Here is a 24,411-nt window from a genome sequence, read left to right on the forward strand (position 1 = left end):
TCATTCATTTTTGTGGGCTCTGTCTTTTGGAACTCTATTCTTTGTATTTTACCTGTCCTATAGAGTCTACTTTGCTCCATAACACTTACATGAATCTGTATTTTACTATTGCAGCACACATCTCATTATGGGCACTGTTGCTGAGGACCCTTAGGGTCCTCTTTTGAGATTTTTTTCTTTATCCTACAGTAACGGCAGTTCTTAAGAATAGAGAGATAATTAGTACCTCTCCTTAAACTTCATAGTCCGAGAGATTGGCACACATCACCTTATGTGGAGTGCCAAGGGAATACTTCGTATCCCCCTTTTCACTGATTCTGTGACTTTTTAGTCACAGACAACCACCTAGTTATGGCTGGTGGCAGCGGACATGTCCTACCAACTATTGTGTGATTTTTCGAATGCAGGCTATGTCCATAGTTCGGCAGTGCACAATAGGGGCATCCAAGTACTAACTTGGGGCCTCTGTTCTTTTTTCACCATTACTAGCATGGTTATTTTTTTGTCAGCCTTTCTTCTTCCATCCTGGGAGGGGGGTGGGTGTGTGTGTGTGTATATGTGTATATATATATATGGGATACATTACTCACCGACATCTAGTGGAAGCTGCGGAGTATTACAGTTTGTTTTTCGAAACTCGAAAATGGGCGTCGACACAGGCGTGCCAGTAATACTATCCCTAGTGTGACGTCCACTGTACCCAAGATCCCTCACGCGTCTGGGATCCTCAGATTGTATTTTTTCTGACATGAGGAAGCATGAGGAGTAGCGTGAGTACAGATAATCCAAGCAGATAGACAGAAAGGTAAGACTACAAGCAATCATGCGCCTTCTCTCGGAGGGGAGGAAGGGTGGGTCGCATGTGAATCTAAGCAGATACAAGCATCAGAAATACGATTACGGTGAGTAATGTATCCCTTCTGAGGCTTGTGGATCTGCTTAGATCACATGCTGTGCATAGATTAGCGAGCAGTACCCGAAGAAGGAGGCGGGATCTGAGAAGGGTCATGAGCAAAACAGGTGTCTTAGAACCGCTTGTCCCACTTGTGTATTTGTCTTGGAATGAGTGTCAATGCAGTAATGCTGAGTAAAAGTGTGAATAGAGCTCCAAGTAGCTGCTTTGCAAATGGTGTCGAGGGGAACATTTGCAATGAAAGCCAGAGTGGCACCAATGCCTCTAGTAGAATGGGCCCTTGGCGTAAAAGGCAGAGTTTTCCCAGAAAGAGAGTAACACAGCTGTATACAGTTGATAATCCACTTCGAGATCGCGCCTTTAGAGACGCGATCCCCCTCTCTGCCTGTAGCTACGGAGACAAACAGTTGATCTGTTTTCCTTAGCGGTCTGGTTTTATTTACATAGTAGAGGACCGCCCTACGCACATCAAGGGTGTGTAGTTTCACCTCAGCTGAGCTTTGCGGGTTCTGGAAGAAAGCCGGAAGCTCGATGGACTGGTTTACATGGAATTTAGATATAAATTTAGGTGAGAACCTAGGGTGTGTGCGTAAAACCAGTTTGTCTTTGTGGATAATAAAGAAAGGATCCTGCACTGACAGAGCCTGAATTTCACTGACCCTTCTTATGGAGGTAATGGCTACTAAGAAGGCCGTTTTATAAGTCAGGTGTTTGAGACTACTTTTATGCATGGGTTCGAAAGGGGGGCCCATGAGCTTAGCTAGCACCACATTGAGGTCCCATCCTGGCGGTGGGTTCGAAATAGGAGGGTGAAGTCTCTTTACTCCTTCCATGAAGGCTTTAACTACTGGTACTTTCCACCACGATACTTTGTTATGGGATGTGGTGTAAGCCGAGAGGGCTGCCAGGTGTACTTTCAGAGAGTTAAAAACCAAACCTGCGTCCAGCAGGTGGAGCATGTATGTTACCACGTTGGAAGGAGTGCAATCAACTGGGTTGATTTGTTTATTCTGGCACCAAATAACGAATCTCTTCCACTTGTCAAAGTAACAGTGCCTTGTGTTTGGTTTCCTGGATTCTTTTAGGATGTCCATACACCTCTGTGGTAAATTGAGATGCCCAAACTCTATGACCTCAGGAGCCATGCTGCCAGGTTCATTGAGTTGGGTTCCTGGTGCACTGTTTGACCTTGTTGCTGGGACAGTAGGTTGTACCAGGCTGGGAGTTTGATGGGCTCGCACAGCGCCATCCTGCGTAGGTGTGGAAACCATGGTTGTCTCGCCCACATGGGAGCAACTAGGATGAGCGTCATCGATTCCTTGTTCATTTTGTACACCACCTTCCTGGTGAGAGGAGTTGGTGGAAAAGCGTACGCAAACATTCCTGACCAGTTCATCCACAGGGCGTTCCCTTGGGAGTCTGGCTGGGGGAACCTGGATGCAAATCTTGGGCATTGTTTGTTTTCGCTTGTGGCGAATAGGTCTATAGTGGGGAAACCCCACTGAGAGAAGAGATCTTCTACGATATCTCTGTGAAGGACCCATTCGTGTTCTTCTGGGAGGGAGTCTCTGCTTAGGGCATCCGCTAGGGAATTGAGCTCCCCTGGAACATGTTGTGATGACAGGAAGATGTTCCGTCTGAGTGCCCATATCCAGATTTTCTGGGCAAGCTTGGACAGATTTGGCGAACGAGTCCCTCCTTGTTTGTTCAGATAGAACATGGCTGTCGTGCTGTCCGTCCGGATCTGCACCGACAAGTTAGCAGATGGGGCTCGAACGACCGAAGCGCTCAGAATACTGCCAGAAGATCTAGCAGGTTGATGTGGTTCTTGGCTACTGAGTGAGACCAGAGACCCTGAGCTGTGTGGTGGAGATGGTGAGCTCCCCACCCAGTCAGGCATGCATCTGTAGTCACCACTGCCTGTACCTCGGGATCGTAAAAGGGTTTTCCCCTTGCGAGATTCTCTTTTGTCCACCAGTGTAAGCTCTGTACGAGTGTTGGCGAAACAACCATTAGATCGTCCCATTGACCACTTGCCTGAGACCACTGTTTCGCCAACCATTCCTGCATGGGACTCATGCGCAGACGCGCGTGGGGGACCAGGTAAATGCATGACGCCATCATGCCCAGTAACCGCATTGCTTTGCGTACCGTTATTTGTTGACCTGACTGATAATGTGGAATTTGCAGTAGTATATTCCGAATTCTCTCTTCCGAAGGGAAGGTCAACCCTTTTTGAGTATCTAGGATTGCTCCTAGGAACTGTTTTGAGGTGCTTGGCACTAGACTTGACTTCTTCTCGTTGATAGAGAAGCCTAATTCGTGGAGGAGGTCGATAGTCCTCTGAATGTTTGACCTGCAAATTCCTGGGGTTTCCCCCGTTATGAGCCAGTCGTCCAGATAAGGGTACACTGGGATTGCCTCCCTGCGTAGGTGTGCAGCTGCCACCGCCAGTATCTTGGTGAATACCCTTGGTGCTGAAGCTATCCCGAAGGGCAGTACCTTGAATTGGTAGTGGCGACTGTCCACTTTGGAGCGCAAGTATTTTCTGTGCGCTGGGAGCATGGAAATATGAAAATGAGCATCTTTCATATCCAAGGTTGCCATGTAATCCCCCTTTTTTAGGAGGGGGATTACCTCTTGTAGCGTGGTCATACGGAATTTTTGGGGCTTGACATACTTGTTGGCAGGCCGTAAGTCCAATACTGGGCGCATTGTCAAATCTTTCTTTGGCACAAGGAAGTAAGTTGAATAGATACCCTTGTTTACCTGGTGTCCTGGGACGAGTTCTATCGCGTCCTTTTCTAGCAGAATGGCGATCTCCTCGAGAAGGATCTTCTGATGTTCTAAGGAGTGTATTCTTTGTCGTGGAGGGTGGTTCCGGGGACGCTGCAGTAATTCTATACAATATCCTGTGGACACTGTTGACAGCACCCATCTGTCTGAGGTGATCCCTTCCCAAGCCTGGGTGAAGTTGGAAATGCGTCCCCCTACTGGGGTTGCGTGAGAAGGGACCCTGAACTGAGCGTCACTGCTTTGGTGGAGGCGTGCCACCTCCCTTGTTGGGGCTGCCTCTGCCTCTTCCACGACCTCTCTTGTTACCCCTGCCGTAACTTTGGGTAGACTGATGGTTGTTGTTCCATTGTGTACCCTGTCCTTGGGCATAGTTGCCTCTTTGTGAATTTTGGCCGCGTGGGCGACGAAAATTACTGTTCCCCCTCTGGTTAGGGGGTTTGTTGGTAAGCTGGCCAAGGGATTTGAGAGTTTCGTACTCGTCCTTGGCATTTTTAAGTGCGTCTTCGACCGCTTTCCCAAACAATAGATCTGGTTCCACCGGCTTGTCTATTAATGAAGCCTGGGTTTCTGTTTTGAACCCCGACTGCCGTAACCACGCATGTCTTTTGATAACAGTACCTTCTGCTATCAATCTTCCTGCGTTGTCCGCAGCGTCGAAAGTTGCTTTTAATATGCAACCAGACACGGCTCTCCCTTCTGCCGAGATCCGAGCCAACTGGCCCTTTAACGGTTCAGGAGCAGAGGCTATGAGCGCCGCGACCTCTTCCCATTGATGGAAGTTGTAACTAGCCAACAGGGTGGTTGAGTTTGCAATCCTTGCTTGGTAGGCGGACGTTGAGGCTACCTTCCTGCCAAACCCGTACAGTCTTTTGCTCTCCTTGTCGGGAGGAGCTTCTGACGACGATAAGGGTGTCCCAGCTCTCTTCCGAGTGTTGGTAACCACTAGGGAGTCTGGTTTAAGATGTCCTCTTATATAAAGAGGGTCAGACTGGGCTGCCCGAAAAAGTTTTTCGACTCTGGGGTTGACGGCTCTGGTGAGGTTAGGATTCACCAGGGATGGATCTATTCTACGTTGGATGGATTTAAGGATAGGGATGGTCTGAGCGACCGGCCTCCTCTCTCCCACCAACTCTTCTGCGAAGTCCCTTTCCTCCTGTACACCGTGGGTGTCGATGTGAAAATGTTCTGCTGCGTGAGCGAGAACTTCATTAAGGAGGGGCTGGTTATCAACTGGCGAGTCGGTAACTGGGGCTTCGCTCTCTACCGGGGAATCTACTCTGTAAATTTCCTGCTCATCTTCTACCTCCTCCAGGTCCTCATCATCCGCATAGTATTCAGTCCCGGTTTGTTCCTCCATAAGTGTAAACTCCTGGTCCCCTTCAGGGAAAGGCTGTCCTTGGTATCTGGGGTGTGGAGTAGAGTATGGAGTAGAGTAAGGCTGCACCTCGAAGGGTTCAGATCTTTCGAACCGGGCCTTTTTACTTAGGGGGATAGGATCAGAGGAGCCTGAGGGTGTGGCCCCTTGAGGGTCATACGAAAGGAAATGTTCTGGGTTTTTGTCATAAAAATCAGCTAAGGAAGACATCCTTGACATGACCCTGTCTATGTCTTCACTGGACCATTCTTTGGAACAGGGTATGACTTTAGTAGGCAACTTAGAGGACTTATCAAGGGTACCCTTGCTGGATGTTGATGTCCCAGTAGATTTATGTTTGTCTGTCTGCTTAGGGTGGAAGGATGGTCTTACAGGAGTGGAAGGCTGTGCTTTCCGCTGTTTCCCCCCCTCCCCGTGCGTGGAAAAATGTTTTCCCTGCCCCTTGGAGGCCCCGGAGACTTTCGACGCCTGGTGTCGAGGGTCGGGAGAGGTATCTTGTTTCGAGCGTGGGGCCTCGCTGGTGTTAACTGCGCTCTTGGTCTCTTGGAGCGCGGCCTGGGGGTGGAAGTCGTCTTCGTCTTCCGACGATCGAACTTCTGTTAATCTAGGGAGCGAGGCACTCTTGGCAAGAGTGGATGATTGCCTTGCGTCATGAGGCGATCTCGATCGAGAGCGCCCAGAGGACACCGAGTCGGACCGTTCTATCCGTGCCTCTTTCCGAGAAGTCGACATCGTCGAGGTTCGGTTGGACTTAGTGTGCTTAGTGTGTGTAGGGTGTGTAGCGCTTGCGTCGCCGGGGGTCTTCCCCATAGCCGCCCTGCCGGACAACCTTCCGAGGTCGGGGACCTGCGCTCGGCAGTCTTTGGACGCCGTAATGCCCTCGCCGTCCGAAAGTACGGCGTCGCTGCCATCGCTGAAGGCGCCCTCCGCTGCCATGGCTGCCTGCCTGGCGTGGTGGGCCCAACGCTTTGTCGAACGGTCCTTAAGTGTTTTAGGTTTAAACCTACTACACGCTCTGCAGTTCGCTTCGGGGTGGTCCCTCGGCAAGCAGAGATTGCACGTGGCGTGCCTGTCGACCCAAGGCTATTTGCGATTGCACTTGGGGCAGAATTGGAAAGGGGTACCCTCCATACGCACCTTGAGGCAGCGGGCTGGTAAGTGTAGGAAATATATAAGGTGTACCTATATACTAAGAGTGAAGAGTATGTACCACCCCCCACTCTCCCTACTTGCAGGGCCGAGGCCAGCGGCCTACTAGGCCCGGGCCGAGGCCAGCGGCCTTCCGAGGCCCAGATCCGTCGTGCAGCAGCCGACGGTTGATGTCTTCTCCAGCCGTCGTCGAGTGTTGATGGTCGACGTTGGGGTGGGGAAGGATGTTAATAAATCATTTTAAATTGCAATAATTAGCAAAAGTATGGCTAAGGCCAGGGGACTCCGCAAGATGCTTCCGACCAGTATGGCGGAAAAAAACAATCTGAGGATCCCAGACGCGTGAGGGATCTTGGGTACAGTGGACGTCACACTAGGGATAGTATTACTGGCACGCCTGTGTCGACGCCCATTTTCGAGTTTCGAAAAACAAACTGTAATACTCCGCAGCTTCCACTAGATGTCGGCCTATGCACAGCATGTGATCTAAGCAGATCCACAAGCCTCAGAAATATATATATATATATATAGGCTCCAGAGTGTCTGAGCAGGCAGGTAGTGGGGGAGGAGTTTTCCACTACCCCTTGTCCTTTGTCTGCCAGAGCGCATTTGTGGGACCAGCTGCCAATGGGGGTCTGGCTGTCCTGATTGGACAGCCATATGCCCCTTTCTGGAAACTGCTGAGGAAGATTACAGAGGAGTGAGTGCTGGAACTGGATAAAAGGTGAGGCTCCTGGAATGAAAAGCAAGTCGACCACTGGAAGCTGAAGTAACTGAAGATGATGCCTGCAGGCCTTTTGGAACACCGTGAAGCCCCACTGCTGTCATGACCCTGTTTTCTGTGCAACAGAGGAACTCCGGAGAGGATGACTCCTTCCCGTTGACTGGTAGAAACAACCAATCCCAAGACAAACTTTAAATTGAGCGATCTCCCGAGGTCCTGTGACTTTCCAGAGCTGCCGTACCCCAATACCAGGAGACCTGCTGCCCATTTTGAATGCATCATTGTGGAAAGGCCGAATCCATCCAAGTAATTCATTAGCCCTCAAGGACATTACAGAGACACACTCCAACTCCTCCAAGTCCCCTCAACAGAGTGCAGGACTGCAGGAAACGAAGAAGATTGACCAGGTGAATTGCGTCCTTTGTTGGTGCTGCTATAAAGGTACAAAACTGCAGAGTGCCAGAGGTTCTCCCTCAAGACTGCTGCTGAGAGATCCCGTCCATCGTTCATTGTCCTGCCTCTCATCATCAGACCCAGGAATCCGGAGGTCGGGGACAGAGCTGCAAAATTGAGGAGCAGCCAGCCACTAACATTATATTCTAACCAAAAAGGTACTGTGGGGAAAAGGTATTCCTTACCCTGTTCCAGAAAGCTACTCCAGAGCATTGGAGTGCCTGTAGAGGTCTCCAGGGCAACCCCGTCTTACCTCCGACTAAAGCGCTACGTGTGTCCCTTTTGCAAGTCCTTTAACAGGGTCTCCAACGTTGGTTAAGCCTTCTTGCATATTTTATCCTAGAGCCTAGAAAGTATCCACAGAAACCTTTGACTTCTGATACTTTTCAAGATTTTAAGCCTCTCCAAACTGCCTTTTAGCTAGGGTTGTGTTTTGGACTTCAAAAGACTTGCTGTGCGAAAATACTGCCACTAGAACCTTAAGCAGCTCTTCTAGGATAATCCTAAACAATTATTTTCCTTCCAAAAAAATCACTCTCTTTTACGTCTTTGCTAACAAATGCTTCAATGGAATGTATTACTTTGTTCGTAAGCGTTATTACTGATAATACGGGAGACCTGTCAAACCTGTGTGACAATTGTACGCGTTCAGCAACTACCAACAAAGAAATGACCTTTTCAAATTATCTAAAAGTATGCATATGTGTATTAGTTTATTGTGCTAAGTATCTAACAGTGACTCTTGTGGACATGTTATACATATATATTTTGATATACACTTATGCGTAAGTGTTTCTTTGATGTGCATTACTAGCTGGGTTCAGTGTACTTACCAACTCTCACATCTTCCTCTTGACATAAGCCTGACTGCTCTGACACTCTACCAAGGTCCTGAGTTAGTACAGACTGATACTAGGAGTTGGGGATCTACAAACCACTGGGATAGCTTACTAAAGTCTTACCTCCAAGTGCGACTTTAGGAAAACTCCCCTAACAAGGGGTATCCTGAACCCCCGACATGGATCAAGCCCTTGAGGCCTTGAGTTGGGCAACCCTGCTGTAGACACTACCATACTGGTGTAAAAGTGCTGAGATTGTCCGGATAGTGGGATATTGGTGCTCCCTCCTTTCCTCTTTCTCTCTGGCCGCCAACTCTGGCCCCTCTTCCTGCTCCTTCCTGTGAGGCTAAGAATCTTGGTGTTATCTTCGACTCCACCCTCTCCTTCTCTCCTTGCATTTCTGATGCCTCTAAGAAGTCAACCTATCTGCTGCATATCCTGTGAGGTATTCTTACTTGTCTCACTTTCCCCTTGATGTTTACTGTCTCCAGAGCTCTGGTCCTCTCTAGGCTGGACTATTGCAACAGCACCTTTCCAAATCTTACTGCCTCTACTCTTCGACCTTTACAAGTTATCCAGAACAGGACTGCGAGACTTGTTCTTGTCCTCAGGCCCAGGGATCATATCCCTCCAGCTCTGAAATCTCTTCACTGGCTCCCTGTGGCTGCAGGGACCAAGTTCAAGACCCTCTGCATCATCCACAAGGCTTTCTTGGGCCTGTGACCGCTCTACCTCCAACTTTCTCTTCCAAAACATCTCCCTTCTCTAGCTCTCCCCTCATCCACCTCCAACTCTCTGAAGGTCAGACCCTTCTCCAAGCAGAGAGCTGGAGGCAGATCTATCTCCTTGGCTGGGACCTACCTCTGGAACAGCATCCCTGCCTCTCTCAAACTTGAGCAGAACCCACCTCCAGTTCCAGAAGCAAACTTAAGACCTTCCTTTTCCCTGCTGATCCGCGCACTGGTCACCTGGTCACCATCTGAACTAGGGCCCAGGCTCCTGCATGTTCAGTTGCCCTTGCACTGCCTCGGGGCTCCCCAGCACTTAAGAGTCTGTATCTGCAACCCTCCAGTCCCTTCTCTCTGCACTTATGAACCACCCGCTGGCTGCACTTGTGAGTTAACTGCACTTCCTATTTCCCCTCCGGCACTTCTCCCCTTCCCTCTTCCCCACACTTGCGTGATCTGAATGAGACAAGGCCTAGTAAGATCGTTATTTTGTCCTCCCTTTGTTTCCCCCTCCTTGTCATGTTGCGCCTAGAAACACATGTATACAGGCACGTTATAAATGCCACATCATATCATCTCACTGTGCCAATACCAGGGCTATCCATACCTTCGTCTGTGAGAGAATAGAAAAGGGCAATAGTAGCAGTTAATTGGAAAGTACGGTTAAACACACATGAAAAGATGTGCACAGGTCAGAAAGGGATTGTAGCGTAGGGATGGAGTATGTGATCGCTTGCATACTTGTTGAGTCAGTGTAGAATGAGCAAAGCAGTGCCGATTACAAAAGGGCAAGTGCGTTATGCTCCTGTCAAGAAGCGTATACTCATCTGGACAGTTCATTGAACTTTCAGGGAATTAGTGAAATAGATTGCTGAGTGATTGTGTGATGAGCTTGCAATGTACTCGAGCTTATCCCTGAAGTGTGTTTGCTTATTTGTCTGTTAGGTGTTGCTATAACTTGACAGATGCCAAAGAGAGGAATTTGTGAATGCCCAGCCACCCTTCAGAAGTGACAGAGGCCAGAGTGGGCTGTATGAAAAACAAAAGAGATGGATATACAAGAGAAAATAGGTGTGTCGCCCATCCCTCAGTGCCAAGAGAGGTGGGTGCAGTGGAACTGAATAGTGTAATATTCTAATATTATTTTGCACTATAGTGTCTGAGAGCACAGTTGCTCCACAGATCAGGGTTCCTATACAGGGGGCTGCTTGTGTGCATGACTCATCACATAAGGTCATGAAACATCCAAGTAAGATCACCAAACCTTGCATACCTGTTTTGTGTTGCTTTTGACTTCTAGGCTGTAAAACCATGTTGGATCTGGTGTTTCACAAAGCCCAGCATTTCTTTAACAAGTGTACGTGGTAGTTAGGTTGGGCACCGAGAGCTCATCAGCTGTCCCCATATGAGCTATTGGGATACCTGCTTACCTTTCTTACATTTACTCTGAATTTAATGTTGTATCCTATTCTTTCAAAACTTTAGTTCTACCGACTGGATAACATACATACAGGGCATCCTGCTTTATCTGACGTTATGATGACTGAGACTGCTTTGCAATTACCGCTGTGACTCTAAATGATTTTAAGGTTCATTAAATCATGCCCTGTTGCACAGGAAGTACATTATTTCAATTGGACATTTCTTCTGCTCAGCTGATTTCTGGGGCAGGCACAGTATCTTCATCGGGAAGCCACTCACCCTTAGCATAGTCACCCCGAAGTAAGTTTTAGGACGTCGAAATGAAATGAGATACGTACCCGATGCCGGGGCTCTGTGGCGGTCGACACCACAACTGTGTTGCAGATTGCGAGTGCTAGGAAGAAGTCTGTGACGGGGGAGCTCGGAGCTTTGCTGCTGGACGCCTCCGACGGTTTCAGAATCTCTATCTGAAGAGAGACATCCCTCACCTTCTTCAGCAGCTTGCTGTCTGGCGTCACGTCCTTTTCCTGAAAGAGGAAAGTAAATGTTCTGGTCACTGCGTCAAACAATAAGAACATCTGGGCACGCAGGACATCACTGCCCAGCGGAAACTGGTTCAGGCTTCCCTGTTGGGAAACATTTGGAGACCATTATTAATCGGTGTAATGTTAAAAGGTGATAAATTGGCCCTGAAAAAGACCTGTGCTCTGTAAGGTCGAAACACGTGTTGGCAGGAGCATATTAATCACCAATTGAAATTAAAACTGAACGTGAAGAATCCATTGAAAACTTTCATTTGCGAAGAATTGAAAATAATACCAATACCTATTGATAAAACTGCATATTAAGGAAAGGATTGATCAATGGTCTATTGGTAGTGGTTGAACCAATACTTTGTCTGTTGTAATACCATTTGGTAGACTCGATATTGGCAAAATTCTGATTGCTCAGACACAATTCTGGTATGTCACTCAGAGTCTCAGTGCCCACTGATCTGGCATTGAGCCAGTGGTGTCGCTAGAGAGGGTGTGGGGGGGCCGGGGCACCCCCTGTGAAACCCTGTGCCCACCCTTGTGCCCCCCCTTGTGCCCCCCCTTGTGCCCCTCTACCTAAGACAAGCAGTGACCATGTTCTCCCCTTACATTTGTCTGTGCCCCCCTACTTTTGTCTTTGGCCCACTCTGTGCCCCTCCTAAATTTGATTCCTGGCGACGCCACTGCATTGAGCCAAGCTGATGGGTTTTGATGCACTTTGACAGCCCATTGCCTTAGGTCTTCCAACAGCATGCTCAGAATTTCTGACGGCAATGGTCCGGTTCTAAATGCCTTCTGACTTTCAAGAAGTCCAAATGTTGCTTTATTCCAGTAGATACTGACATATGATACAATACGCAAGCTGGCTGCCCATCTAAGAATCAAATTGCTCATTCAGAAATCTGAATACCCACATACTTGTTCAACTGGGAAAAAAGCAAGCCATGCACATGGACCTTTGGCTTCCAAGTGTGAAGCTTGTATGCGCAAAATGCATTCTCTGCAAATGCTGAAAACCGGTTATCCTACCAAATCATACTCAGCAAATAAAATTTAAATCAAAAGAGGGGACACTCACTATAGGACTGCTGAACGCCACTTCTGACGTGGGCACCTCAAAGCGGCCTTCGGATTTCTTGCGGTAATGGCCTTGGAATCGGGCCCGAGCACTCTGGCATCTGCGCATAGGCTTGGCGGCACGGTGCTTGGACGATGAGAGTGCGCCGACATCCAGGTTGTCCAGTGAAAAGTTTCTCATCTTGGAAAGGTCTTCATCATCAGAGTCAGGATCCTTATGGAATTCCAGGCGTTTCGCTAGAAGAAAGTCAAATCATTCAGGACTCCACTCCCATAACATGGGGGGGAGGCATTGGAAATACCAGGTCGTCATATTTCCAGAATACAGAATGCAAATCTATTTAATTTAAATGCACAATGTAGTCATCTGAATGGAATTCTAAATATCTGCTGACCAGCATAAATATATTCAATGTAACAATAATTGAACTTTCTGCTCTTATAAAGTGCTTCATGCTAGACCCCCTCCTTTCAAGTGCTATCATAACAGGTGCCAAGATCCCATTTTATAGTAATCGATATATCAGTTTTGGAAGCATGAAAGTAATTCAAACAAGAGACCAAAAAAGATTACAAAAATTGAAATAATAAATCTAGCAATGTTAAACTCCTAAATCTTTCTAAAACATTCTAAGCAACAATTTCACCAATAAATATCTGAAAAAACCTGTACGTATGTGTCTATTGGTACGTTTTTAAAAATATATTGTATATGGTTTAAGAAAAGTTTTGCACCCTGATTCATGTAATTATTTGCACGTAAAACTCACATTTTCGTGCCATTCTTCCCGAAAATCTCCATACCTCAAACAGGGATTTTCACCCAGAAAGGCGCGCAAATGTGCATTTTACGCGCAAATAATTCCATAAATCAGGCTGTTGATTGCTAAACATGCTGGCATTTTCAAAACATTCATTAGGAAAAACGAACAGATTTTTTTTATGTTATGTTATGATGTATGGCATTTGATAGCGCCTACGGCTTCGAAGCACTGTGGGGATGAATACCCTTCAGAGGTCCATAGTCCGAGATGTGAAGGAACGATTTCTAAAATGCGTGTGTGCATTTTTAGCCAGCACAAAAGGTAGGTAGGGAGTGGCTAGGTCCCTGATAGCAGCCCATAGATATCTGATGAGAGATTGGGTGCCATGACAGAGTGTCAGGGTAGCAGGAGTCAAGGAAACTGATTATGTGAATAGCTGGACGAAATTAATTTTTTCATGGCACTCAGCTGTATTCTATTGGAGGTGCTGATGTGTTTTTGGGTGAGTGAGGTCGAGCAGTGTATATTGCAGATGTATGGAGGTGGGCGAGACATGCCCCAGGCGGGAAACAGCTATTTTCCAGTGCAATGGAGTACTTGACGTTCCAGCGAAGCAAGGCCGACACCTAGCTAGATGTGGTCTTGCAGAGGTTATTATAAGGCCTCAATGAGATGCATTCCGTGGGGAGCCATGTCCCTTCTTGTCGACTCTCTGTAGCCCCTGCATTCCTGTCAGGGGTGGGTAATAGTTCACCCCGGAAATGGACTAAGTCTGTGAGGATGCTGAACCGTGCCCAACCACAACAGTGGCGAATGTCACAGCAGGAATCCCACACCAGTCGTGCTGCCAGCAGGGGAGATGCAGGTGTGACGGAACACTTCTGCAAAGAAAGTTCAACTGAAACATCGCGCCAGGAGCACTCTGGGAGGAGGACATGCGGGTGTGAATGCAGACCAGCAGCAAAGCCAATTCCTGGACTCTGTGGGAGGCGAAGTGCAAGCATGGAAAAGCCATACAGCAGCAAAATCCAACTGTGATTTCATTTCAAATTCAACTTTGTGTGAGATTTTGTCTCAAAGTTTAGCTTGAATTAGAAAGAAAAAGGAGACTTCAAAGATACAGAATTTCACGTGTATGGACAAATTCTGCATGACATTACTCGTCAAACCAGAATCTAGGCACACGACTGTGGAAGGTTTATGTAAACCTTCCCTGATGGACATTCATGTTTTGTTTCTAAGAACTTTGGCTTTTCACTCATAAAGTGACTCATTTTGAATGAGTGATAAATTGAAGTGAGAGGACCTCAATCGTCAACGGTTGCCTGTCGGAGTAATCGATGTGCACATTTTATTTTTGCACTGGGTATGAAAAAGGCAAGGGAATCGAGGTCGTAGTGGATATCTGTGCCATTTAATTCCTGATGCAAAAAAATAATCATTAATGCTGCACATATGTCCACGGCCGGCATAATTAACATATGGATTCGTCTAGTTTTTATGTGTGTTTTTTTCCGACCCTATTCATGATTGATTTAGAAAGTACGCATACAAGCGATTATTCGGTCTTTCTAAACTGATCATGAAAAAACGCAATTCACCCACCCCCAAGCCAATACCAGACCCTCACACCACCCGCTTTCACTTACCTTACTCTGCAATGCTCAGGTCCGGCAAAGCACACCACGGGCTCTGTTGTGCTGAGGAGTGCGCGCAGGGCCCGTCACGGCTGACAGGAGGGGGAGTCTTTTGACAGATCGGGTACGTTTTGTGCGCGTGCGTGTGTGCGTGTGTGTGCGCGCGCGCATGTCTGGATATTGGAGGAGGGGGAAAGATTGTGCTGGGGAGGAAGGGGCAGGACGGGAAGCAGGTAAGTGAGACCATTTGGTGAGGGTGAATGCGATGGGTGGGGCACGGTGGCAAGTGGTATGCGGTGGTGAAACCCCCGAAATAAAAGGCAGCAAACAAAGCGGAGGAGGGTAGGGTGTGGTGGGATCGTCTTCATTGGGAGTTTGGAGGCGGGGGAGCATAATGTAATCATTTGGCATTTTGAAGACCACACAAAAATCGGGCAAAATAAATCAGGCTTTTTTGTGTTTGGTCTTCAAAATGCAGAATTATCAGATAGAAGCTAAAGAACAGGTGAAATCAATAGGAAATGCAGCATCTTCGCCCACACAAACATTCAATGAAGATGGAGATATAGGTGTATTTGCAGCACAGAATTGCTAGAGGATGCGGAACAGGTCTTTGTGCTCCATTCCGTAGCTCTTTGCTGTAAATGCTCCAAATTGAAACAGAATGTATTTTTCTTGGGGATTGATTTTCCCTGCCTGTCATTTACGTTTAGGTACCCTAAGATCCCCACAACAATATGACGCCCAATGCATCTGAAGGCAAAGTGAATGCCAAGCAAAGCACAGAATATTAGGATTTCATCAGTACTTTCAGCCCATCTTACCATTCTCCTGATGAGAGAACTCATGGCCTGAGATCGTGCAGCGGCGAAACACCATCTTGTTCTCCGTCAATGTCCCGGTTTTGTCAGAGAAGATGTACTGGATTTGGCCCAGATCCTCAGTGATGTTCAGGGCCCGACACTGGACTGACTGGTCAATCTCCTCATCATAAAGGTCGAGGTCGTTATGGATAAAAAAGATCTGCCCGACTTTCACCAGCTCGATGGACACGTAGAGGGAAATGGGGATAAGGATCTGAAAGAAGCAGGTTGGGCAATGTTAGAACCTTCGAAGCAAATTAAATGAACGGTCCCCTTAACTTTTACTGGAAATGTAAACCTGCTCTTCATCATACCATCAGGGAGAGAGAGGGAGAAAGAGCAAGAAAAAGAGAGCAAACGAGAGAGAGACAGAGTGAGCGAGAGGGACAGGGACAAAGCGGCTCATTATGCAATGTAATGTATCAGTCATGCAGGATATTCTACTGGGGCGGGCCAAAGTGGAAAGAGGAGCAATCCCTCCGGCTATCCTACCAGTCATCAGTGAGCTTGCCCTTGTGCCAAAGATATGCCTTGAATTCCAACTCTAAGACAATAACAGGATAGTTAGAGGGCAAGGGGCACTTCGGCTGCCACAGGCACATGCTCAACGAAAGCAGCCTACACCACTAGCCTAATTACCACCAATGCCAAAACACATGAAACAGGTCACGGTTATTTCCAAAGCCATGTGATAACATTTAGTATATAGTTTTCCGAGGAATTCGCAACATCAAGAGCACCAATAAATACAGTTTTATCAACGCATATGCACTTTTCTTACAAGTCAACCAATCAACATAAAAGACCACCATTCACTTTCACATCACCATTCTAACAACTTTGAGAGCCATTCAAATCCTAATCATGTCGCCGTCCACATAATTGTTAAGGGGCCTTTCTTAGGGGGCAACTGCAAGCGGCCACCTTGGGGAAGAAGGTGTTAATTGCGCTCTCATGAATTCCAGGCACTGTGGACCACCAATTGCACGCAATTGGACCTGAACAATTTTCCCAATGGGTTTAAACTTTCCCAGGTCTTGAAGTGAAGCAAATTGATTTATGAATTGTAATTTGCCTGCTCACTGCCCGCAAACACAACCACTTTTATAGAACAGCCACTCATTATTTTAAGCCGATTTAATCTGCCGGACATGGTGTGGATCTCAGACGTAGGTGGCATGGTTGGGTTGGTATAATGTGACCGCTAGGTTCACTACAGTGTATGCATTGAGAAAAGCCTTGGTAACTGTTTGTTATCATAGGCCCCATTATAAAAAATAGAAGCGGCTGATTAGACGTAATAATGCTTTTTGTATAATGCATTCTAGATGCGATTTCCAACATGTCCCTCTTTCTGGTCCAAAATGTCCTTTTCCAATTTCTAATTTTGGAAGGTATCAATGGATCTAAATCCCAAGAAATGTTAGCTTTTATGTTGTCACTCCACAGATATATCTCTGGCAAGGTTAGGAATGCCCCCACAATTGCTTCACTGTGTTTTCCTTACTCTGAAGGGAATCCCTACATGCTAGGTAACACCATTCACTCCATAGCTTTAATACTGAAACCTCCAAGGAATGAAACTCTTAATTCCTTCATTCCATAAGCGGTATCACCCGACTCAGGTCCTAAGGTCAGAAGACCAATGCTTGCTTACTATCACCAGATCGAATTGCGTCTCTAGAGTAGTTTGCAGTTTTTCAGTTGCCGGACCAAGACTGTGGAACAGCAGAGGCATAGACAGGGTAGGGCCTGAGCGGGCATGGCCCAACCTAAATCTATGAATGCCCACTCAGCAGCGTGGTGTGGGTATTTACAGATGTTAATGTCACTGCGGTGAGCCCAACTACATTGGCTTAAGCCCCACTTGTTAGACAATCCTGGCTACGCCTCTGTGGAACAGTCTTCCACTTCATCTAAGAAGGGCAAATTCCCTCCTGGCTTTTAGAGCAGGCCTTAAAACCGACCTATTTAAATAGATGCAGCTCCACACTCCTTTCTGAGGAGGTTTTTGCTGCCATTAAGAGTTTTTTTGGCTGATTGTTTATCTTAATCAGCCTATTTTTCCACCTGCTCCAAGATGCGATTAAGTTTGTTGTGTGTGCAATATAAATAACTCAAATCAAAATCAACCCAAGCCTCATTACATGTTTGGGCAGTAACGGATTTACTTCCACTCTTACCGCACCGCACAATTCTGAGAGTGGAGATAACATGGAGTAGTTATCTCAGGCAGAATTACCACCTGCAGAAGTTCCTACAATCCCCATGGAGTCTTAAGGACTCCAAAAATGGGGCGCATTTTGCCACTTTCAATCAGGCAGATTTAGCCCGATTGCATATAGCGATGATAGTAATCTAGTTTGGTGGGGGAATTACCCCAAAACTCCCAATGAGGCCTCTTGTCAGGTCAGAAGAGACCAGAGAATGTAATTTGAAAATTAACATCTTTCAAATAGTTCTCTGATGAGCCTTTTGGAAAACTTGTGGGGCGCCTGACCACCTGCACACAGGTTCACGTCCAGCCTCAGCCTTCCATCATTCTGGAGATCATACGAGAAGAAAGATTGAGTTGGGTTTTAATAACATCTACTATTGAGTAGCAAGAGAAATTACAGGTTGTGTTGTCTTTTCTATGCAGTCAATATCATAACTATTTATTTATTGAACATTTGTTTGGTGCCCATACAGCAGAAAGTGTTTTCAAGTACTGTTATGGCTACTACCATTATTACTACACCATTAACGTACAATACATAATTAAATAAGAGTCCTCTATTTTAGGTTGTAAAAGGGTTGCTATGTTGAGGGGCTTCTCACATAATTCGGGCATAATGCACCACACGCCAAGTTCCTTCACATTCTTCTCCAGCATGAAATGGATGCCCTTTGATTGCAACTGCAGGGCTGTACATACCTGAAGCAGGATGATCATTGTCAGAAACATATAGAATCCTAACAGGGCTGGCGACAGATAGCTCCCATCAGGCTCTGGCACGTCAAAGAGGGGGTGGGTCTTGAAGAGAGACACCCAAATTCCGTATCCTAGAGCGGGGCAGACAAACAATGGATTAACATTCATGTAGCAGTATCTGGCAACCAACAAATCTAATTGGTCAATGTGGCGGTCCTTTCGCCAGCTGTCAAATCGTTCCACTGACATCCCCTTTTCCTGATCAATAAAGAGGCTCTATTAAGACGGGGATGGTAATCCTTAATGCTCTTCTTTACTGTCATGTTCTCAACCAATCTTATCAAGGAAGGCAGTGATATGGAAAAGTCGCGTGCCATTATTGCGCATCAGATCATAACCAGATACCCTGTCAGTGCTTAATTTGTAAAAATATTTTCTAACATCAGAATGGGTAGCTCCCTGCCCACTGTTGCCACCGCCCATGGTTGCTCCCCATGCTGTCAACATATATGGGATCAAAGCTGCAAATCCCACTGGCTTGGGGTTGACGGATGTATTCACTACGGCAGAAGTGTGATTTACAAATGCCAATCAACATACTCATAAAATAACATACTCGTCGTGTTTTGACATGAGACACATTTAAGTGGGTCTTTAAACACAATCATCATTTACATTTTGCTCTGATTCTATAGGTGTTTATTATGTGACTGGCATTTAAAATAATAAAGTTACCAAAACACCACATCATTACCAAACTGAGTCTGGGGCAATTAGTTCTGGGGCTCAAAAGTAAGAGCCAGAGCGAGCCCTGGCAAACTCCACCACAAACTAAGCACTGCATTAAAACATGTTAAAACCCAACAGTAGAATAAAAGATTTTAACAGCAGACTATGTCTTCACTTTCTCCAAAAAGGAATCAAAAAACGAATGCATCGAAGTAGCCTACATATCAATATTCCTGACAGACTAAGAAGTTGACTGATTTACAATTATTTTGTTGCTTCCCTTCTTTTGTTTCCCTCCTTCCCATCCTTAGTTTCATCTATCTTCATTGCCTATCTGAATGTCTGTCCTTTTCCATCGGTCCGCCTTTCCTTTTCATTTCTCAGTCCTTCCAACTTCCTTCCTCCTCCTCCCTCTTTCGATCTGCCCTTTGCGCTCTTCCTTTGATATGCCATCTTTTCAGTATGTAGAGGAGCAGCTGCATGCCTCTGGAGGAAACCTTGCCCACCTACCTCCCATATGTTGGAGACCTGAGATTGTGCCGTGTTTGACACCAGCAGTTGTGCCAGTACTGCAGCGTGTGTTCAAAAGAAGATACCCATTGAGTCAATCATATCGAATGTATCCCCGAAACGATGACAACCTTAGGGAGGAACTCCCTGAAGGAATATGAAAAAGATCAAAGGAAGGAGCTAGTGATGTCACTAGACACATATACGACGTCCCGAGATAATGGCTGAAGAGAATGTATGTATCCATACAGAAACTAATGGTGGAGTAAATAACCAAGTGAACTTTTTAATACGAAAAAGAAGATTACACGTGTGCAAAGTGCTGTAGAGAATCAACCATTCAATAATTGCAAAGACGCTGAGTAGACTAAATCATCATAGAAGCTGGCTGTAAGTAGTGAATAGAATGCCGGCAAAGCTGCCATTGTATAGAAGCTGGACATACGTATCATGCATTTAGTAAGCCAGGACTCATGAAGAGGAGAGGGAAAACTATGTTGCAGCAAATATAAGCAGAATCATGGAGCTACATGGTGAGGTTGTCTGGCCTGGAGTCAAGAGTGAAGCAGCCAAGGTCCGTTATCTATTCTGGAAAGGAGAGAACGTGCATAATGCCAAGTTTAATTCATTTAAGACATTTAAAACCTGCAAAATGGACAAATCAGGGTCTCCTGTCATGTGAGCCAAGGATGAAAATAGTGTTCGAACTTGGAATCTGTTCGGTGTCTTGACCCACGTTCAAGTTATTATGCTGCAATATTTGGTGCTGTGGGCTTAGAAAATCCAAGATGGCCAAAAAGCCCACATTTGCGCCAGAATCCGGGAAAACCGCGCAGTTTTGCGCACACCAAAATGGTCGCCTAACCTGCCACCCAACAGTGCGAGCGTGAGGGGCCAGAAGCGCCGTGAGTGAAACGTGGTGCCAAAGGAAAAACAGCAGTTCAAAAAGCGCCTTGAAATCGCCTTTGTTTCTCTGAAATGCAAGCTAAAAATGCCTATTTTAAACATTGCAAGATATTCAAAAATCTCACTGACCACCAGCAGACATTTAGCAGAATGTGGTCTTGTGTGCATACAAAATCTGGAAAGATGAAGAGCCCAAAACAATGTTTATAACAAAACTGGCTGAGCTGTGGATGTCAGCAGCTGAAGTGAAATTGGACTTAAAGCCACTAAAATCGAAATGTGTAAAATAAATGAGTGACCTACTTTGAGTGTCACATAGGCTGCAACTGTTTAAATGTCATAGTTTTGAACTTAGAATCAGCATTCTAGCTGCATGTGTAGAAATTGTAAGTTTGATTTGAATGAAGAAAAACTGGGAACAAAAGTGACATTTGGCTGAAGCCTGGCTTAAAGAGATTGAATTCTGCCTGGCAACTTCCCCCGACAGGAGTTGAAACTTGCACAGCCACTGCATTCGCAGGCCTGGCTGCCTTCTGCTGTTCCCACCAAAAGGAGATTACACCTCTCTGATTGAATCAGGGGAGGAGCACCTGGGAGCAGGGAAACAGAACAATGAGCCTTCCTTGGCTCAGGAAAATGTTAAATTAGGGTGGGGGTCGTAAGTGGCTTCCTCTTGGGAGAAACTGGGAGGAGCAGTGCCTCTGTGAGCAACTTGAGTTGGAGGAAGTGGACAACCCAGAAATTCCACCATGTGCTTAGGGAAACCACACCCCTCTGGGCCAGAGCATAATTTTAAAAAGATGGATAATTCATAGTACAGACTTGTCAAAATTATATAATTAATATCATTATTCTTGTGATTTTTCCGTGCACATTTTAAGAGGTGTTAGGGCTCTGTGGTATGTTCTGGGGGTAGTAGCGGAAAATAAGGTATTACTCTGAATGTCTGTATGTTAAAAATCTGACACTTCATCATCTGATGCCCATATTCCTTGTGCATGTTTGTGTAAATTCTGGAAAAGTTTAGAGGTTGTGTTCTTGATGAAAAGGGCAGAATTCTGTCATAAGTGGACACAACATCTTACAAAGACAGGAATCGGATAGTTTGGTGCTACAGAAAATATGTTAACTGGACATATAATATTAGAAAAATGGTACATAGATAAATATGTTTTTGGATCAAAAATAGATTTGGGTGTAAATTGACAAGAGGAGTGTTCTTTCTGTATGCCATAAAATTAATGCCTGATGACACTCCATTCCTTCCCCCAATCAAGGGAGAGAGGAGAGCTTGGCCAATGATAAGCTGTGAGGGGCAGGCTTAGTTATGCCCACGCACACACCCATTTTCAAAACACATAAAAAGAGACTGCTTTGGACAGGCAAGAGACTCACTTTCCACTTTCTTGCGAAGCATTTTGCCGGACCAGACAATATCCTGAAGGACCATCTCCAGAACTTAGAATCCAGACATCAGAACTTTTTCAGCAGTGCCAAGAACTTTTGCCAGAACCAGAGATCAGACCGCTGCGAAGTGCAGAGCAGAGCTGACCCAGAGAGCTGTGACTTCAGAACCACTCGCCAGGAGTCCAGTCCAAACCTGATCAGACCTTGACGGCCCATTTCAAATTTATAGTGTGAGTACTCAGCCAGAACAGTGCAAACCAATCTCTTAGTTTAAAATAATCTAATTCAAACCATTTCCACATATCTAGAACTGCATCATAGAATTGTGTGTCCATCCTGTTGATCCAAAACCTTCCACAGCGCATCTGTCATTCTGAAACTTTAATTTCATTTCTGAAAATATATCTCCACAAAATCGTCCGTATCTTTGGAACCGTGTGGGCTAGGAACGAGATTTAACTTTCATTTTATAGATAAGAATCTAAGCTTTCCAACAAGCCATAAACCTTTCTACTCCTTATACATCACACTTAAAGTATTTTGCCTATGTTTTAAAATCATCCCTGTTTCTCTAAGCTTGCTGGGGGGAACGGGAACTGAACTACATTTGATTGTAATCCTGAGAACTGTGTGCTCTCCTTTCCATCTTTTTATATTGCATAGGGGGGGGAGTGAATTGCCACCAGGGGAAAAGTAATTGCATTGTCTTTTGTTGAAATAATATCAGTTTATTTCTGTACTGCATTCTTTCCATCATTGTTTTTCCTTGAAACCATAAAAGCATTCTCAGTTACCTCTTCCTTCCTATACCAACTCCTAAGTAATTAAATAAGCGTACAATTGTAATATTATCCATTGTTGATCACTGTCATATTCTTAAGTGTGATATCAAATATTAATTTATTATACAAGTGTGATATATATATATTGTTTAATTTTTCAAATAAATCTTTTAAATTGCAAACCAAACCTACTTTTTGGCTCAGTGAGGTCAGGGGGATTCAAAGAGAGGGGCGTTATATAAGGGTTTATCATCCAGAGTATAACTTGTCATAAAAATATATAAATAAGGGCTTCCCTTGGGCGTCCCAGACGAGGCACTGACTTCGTGGGATTGCTGAATTGAAGTCACTTAACAAGTCCCAGAAGACAATAGTGAGAGCTCACACTCCCATGTATTCTGAAGACAAGGGTACTTTTGCAAGGCCAAGGTCAAAGACAATCTTCATGGCAGAAGTCAGGGGTGATAAGAGATGTTGGGCTAATTGGGTGGGGAGGTAGAGCCATGCCGCATCTCCTTGCACCTGGGTCTGGGCTTACGTGCTGCTAAGTGAACCGAATGTTACAGACATGGCACGAGCATGCCAACCAATTCTAGAGGTCCATATAACGAAGGACCTTATAGTTTGAAAACCAGTGAGAAACTTATGTTCTGAAGATTACATGTTTTAGAGGAAGGCTTATAGTGTCCACCTGACAGTGGGCAGCCAATTACAATCCTAGTTTCTATAGATAATATACTTAGATGTTCCCCTTAAGCCTAACCCAATCTATAGTAGGTTTTTCATTATTCGCCACCTAGTATGACGTCACCTCTGATGCATTCTGTAATATAAAAAGATATGATTTGTGTAAAGATCGAGAGAGAAATCAAGTCTATGCCCCTTGATGTTAGTTGTAACCTCCTGTTTTAGAGAATTGTTAATAAAACCATACTTTGCCATCTTCCCAAGTTGGTTTGGTTATTTGGACTCTGAGTTATTCTATGTGATCCCATCCATTACATGCACGTTCCTTAAGGGCCTTAAACTGAAGTATAAATCCTCCTTTTCTTTCTTTATGGCAGAACATTGTTTCCTACTGTTACCCTTTCATCGGCTTCATTTTAAATCCCAGTTTCCAGCTGTCCGACCTCCATCTTCTCTTTAGCCTTCAAAATGTGTTTGTCCCTTTCTCTTCCAAAGTGTCTTTCACCTTTTTTAATACCTACCCTTGTGCGGTCTTCTGCTGTCCTTTATGTACAGTGTTAATTCCTTTATCTGTCTTTCTATCCTCTGCCACCCTCTTTCCAAACCTGTTCTTTCTTTCTTAATAACTGGTCTCCATCCTCACAAGAAAGCGGCAAATTCTGAATGCTAGAATATATGAACGAGCTAGGCACTCCGATGTCCAAGCCATTTCAGGCTTTCAGATTCTGAATTCCAGCAGGCCACGTACAGTTTCAACTTCATAACTGAACTTCTCATTGTACGACCTACTCACATTTCAGTGGAAATCATTTAAAAGGTCCACATTGTAACAATTTACGCGGTTTGTGAAGCTGGCATTTCAAGTATCAACATTCGAATTTGGAAGATGATCAACCTTGAGCAGAGTCTAAAGGCCACTTAAGCCAGGGCATGCCTGGTGACAGTGTTTGAACTCATTTCACAATAGCGCGAGTCAATCAATTCTCTGGCAAGGCACACACTATGTACAATGCGCAATTGTGCCCTCATATAGGGTATTTCTTACCGAGAGCCCCTATAAGGCACATGAGGAAGAGCAAGCCAACACAGAAGAAGACATGGATATTCATTTGTCTCTCAATTTTGCTGCGCTTATAGCGAGGGCCGCTGTTGTTCAGCATCGCCTTGGTCTCGTGACCTGCGTCAAAGAAAAAAGATAGGACA

General features: G+C 45.5%; 1 protein-coding gene across 2 annotated transcripts in view; it reads right to left on the reverse strand.

Annotated features, from left to right (window-relative positions):
- The window catches only part of ATP10B (ATPase phospholipid transporting 10B (putative)), a 620,207-nt gene that overhangs the window by 38,644 nt on the left and 557,152 nt on the right, over positions 1-24,411 (reverse strand). For both annotated transcript variants that reach the window (XM_069654269.1, XM_069654270.1), the window contains 5 exons: positions 24,254-24,385; positions 18,191-18,318; positions 15,235-15,487; positions 12,011-12,246; positions 10,738-10,926 (listed from right to left, as the gene is read on the reverse strand). In XM_069654269.1, the coding sequence (XP_069510370.1) occupies positions 10,738-10,926; positions 12,011-12,246; positions 15,235-15,487; positions 18,191-18,318; positions 24,254-24,385 (938 nt within the window). The remainder of the gene's footprint in view (positions 1-10,737; positions 10,927-12,010; positions 12,247-15,234; positions 15,488-18,190; positions 18,319-24,253; positions 24,386-24,411) is intronic.

The sequence above is a fragment of the Ambystoma mexicanum genome, chromosome 3q, assembly GCF_040938575.1.
Source record: "Ambystoma mexicanum isolate Mex_15411 chromosome 3q, UKY_AmexF1_1, whole genome shotgun sequence".
Lineage (NCBI taxonomy): Eukaryota > Metazoa > Chordata > Amphibia > Caudata > Ambystomatidae > Ambystoma > Ambystoma mexicanum.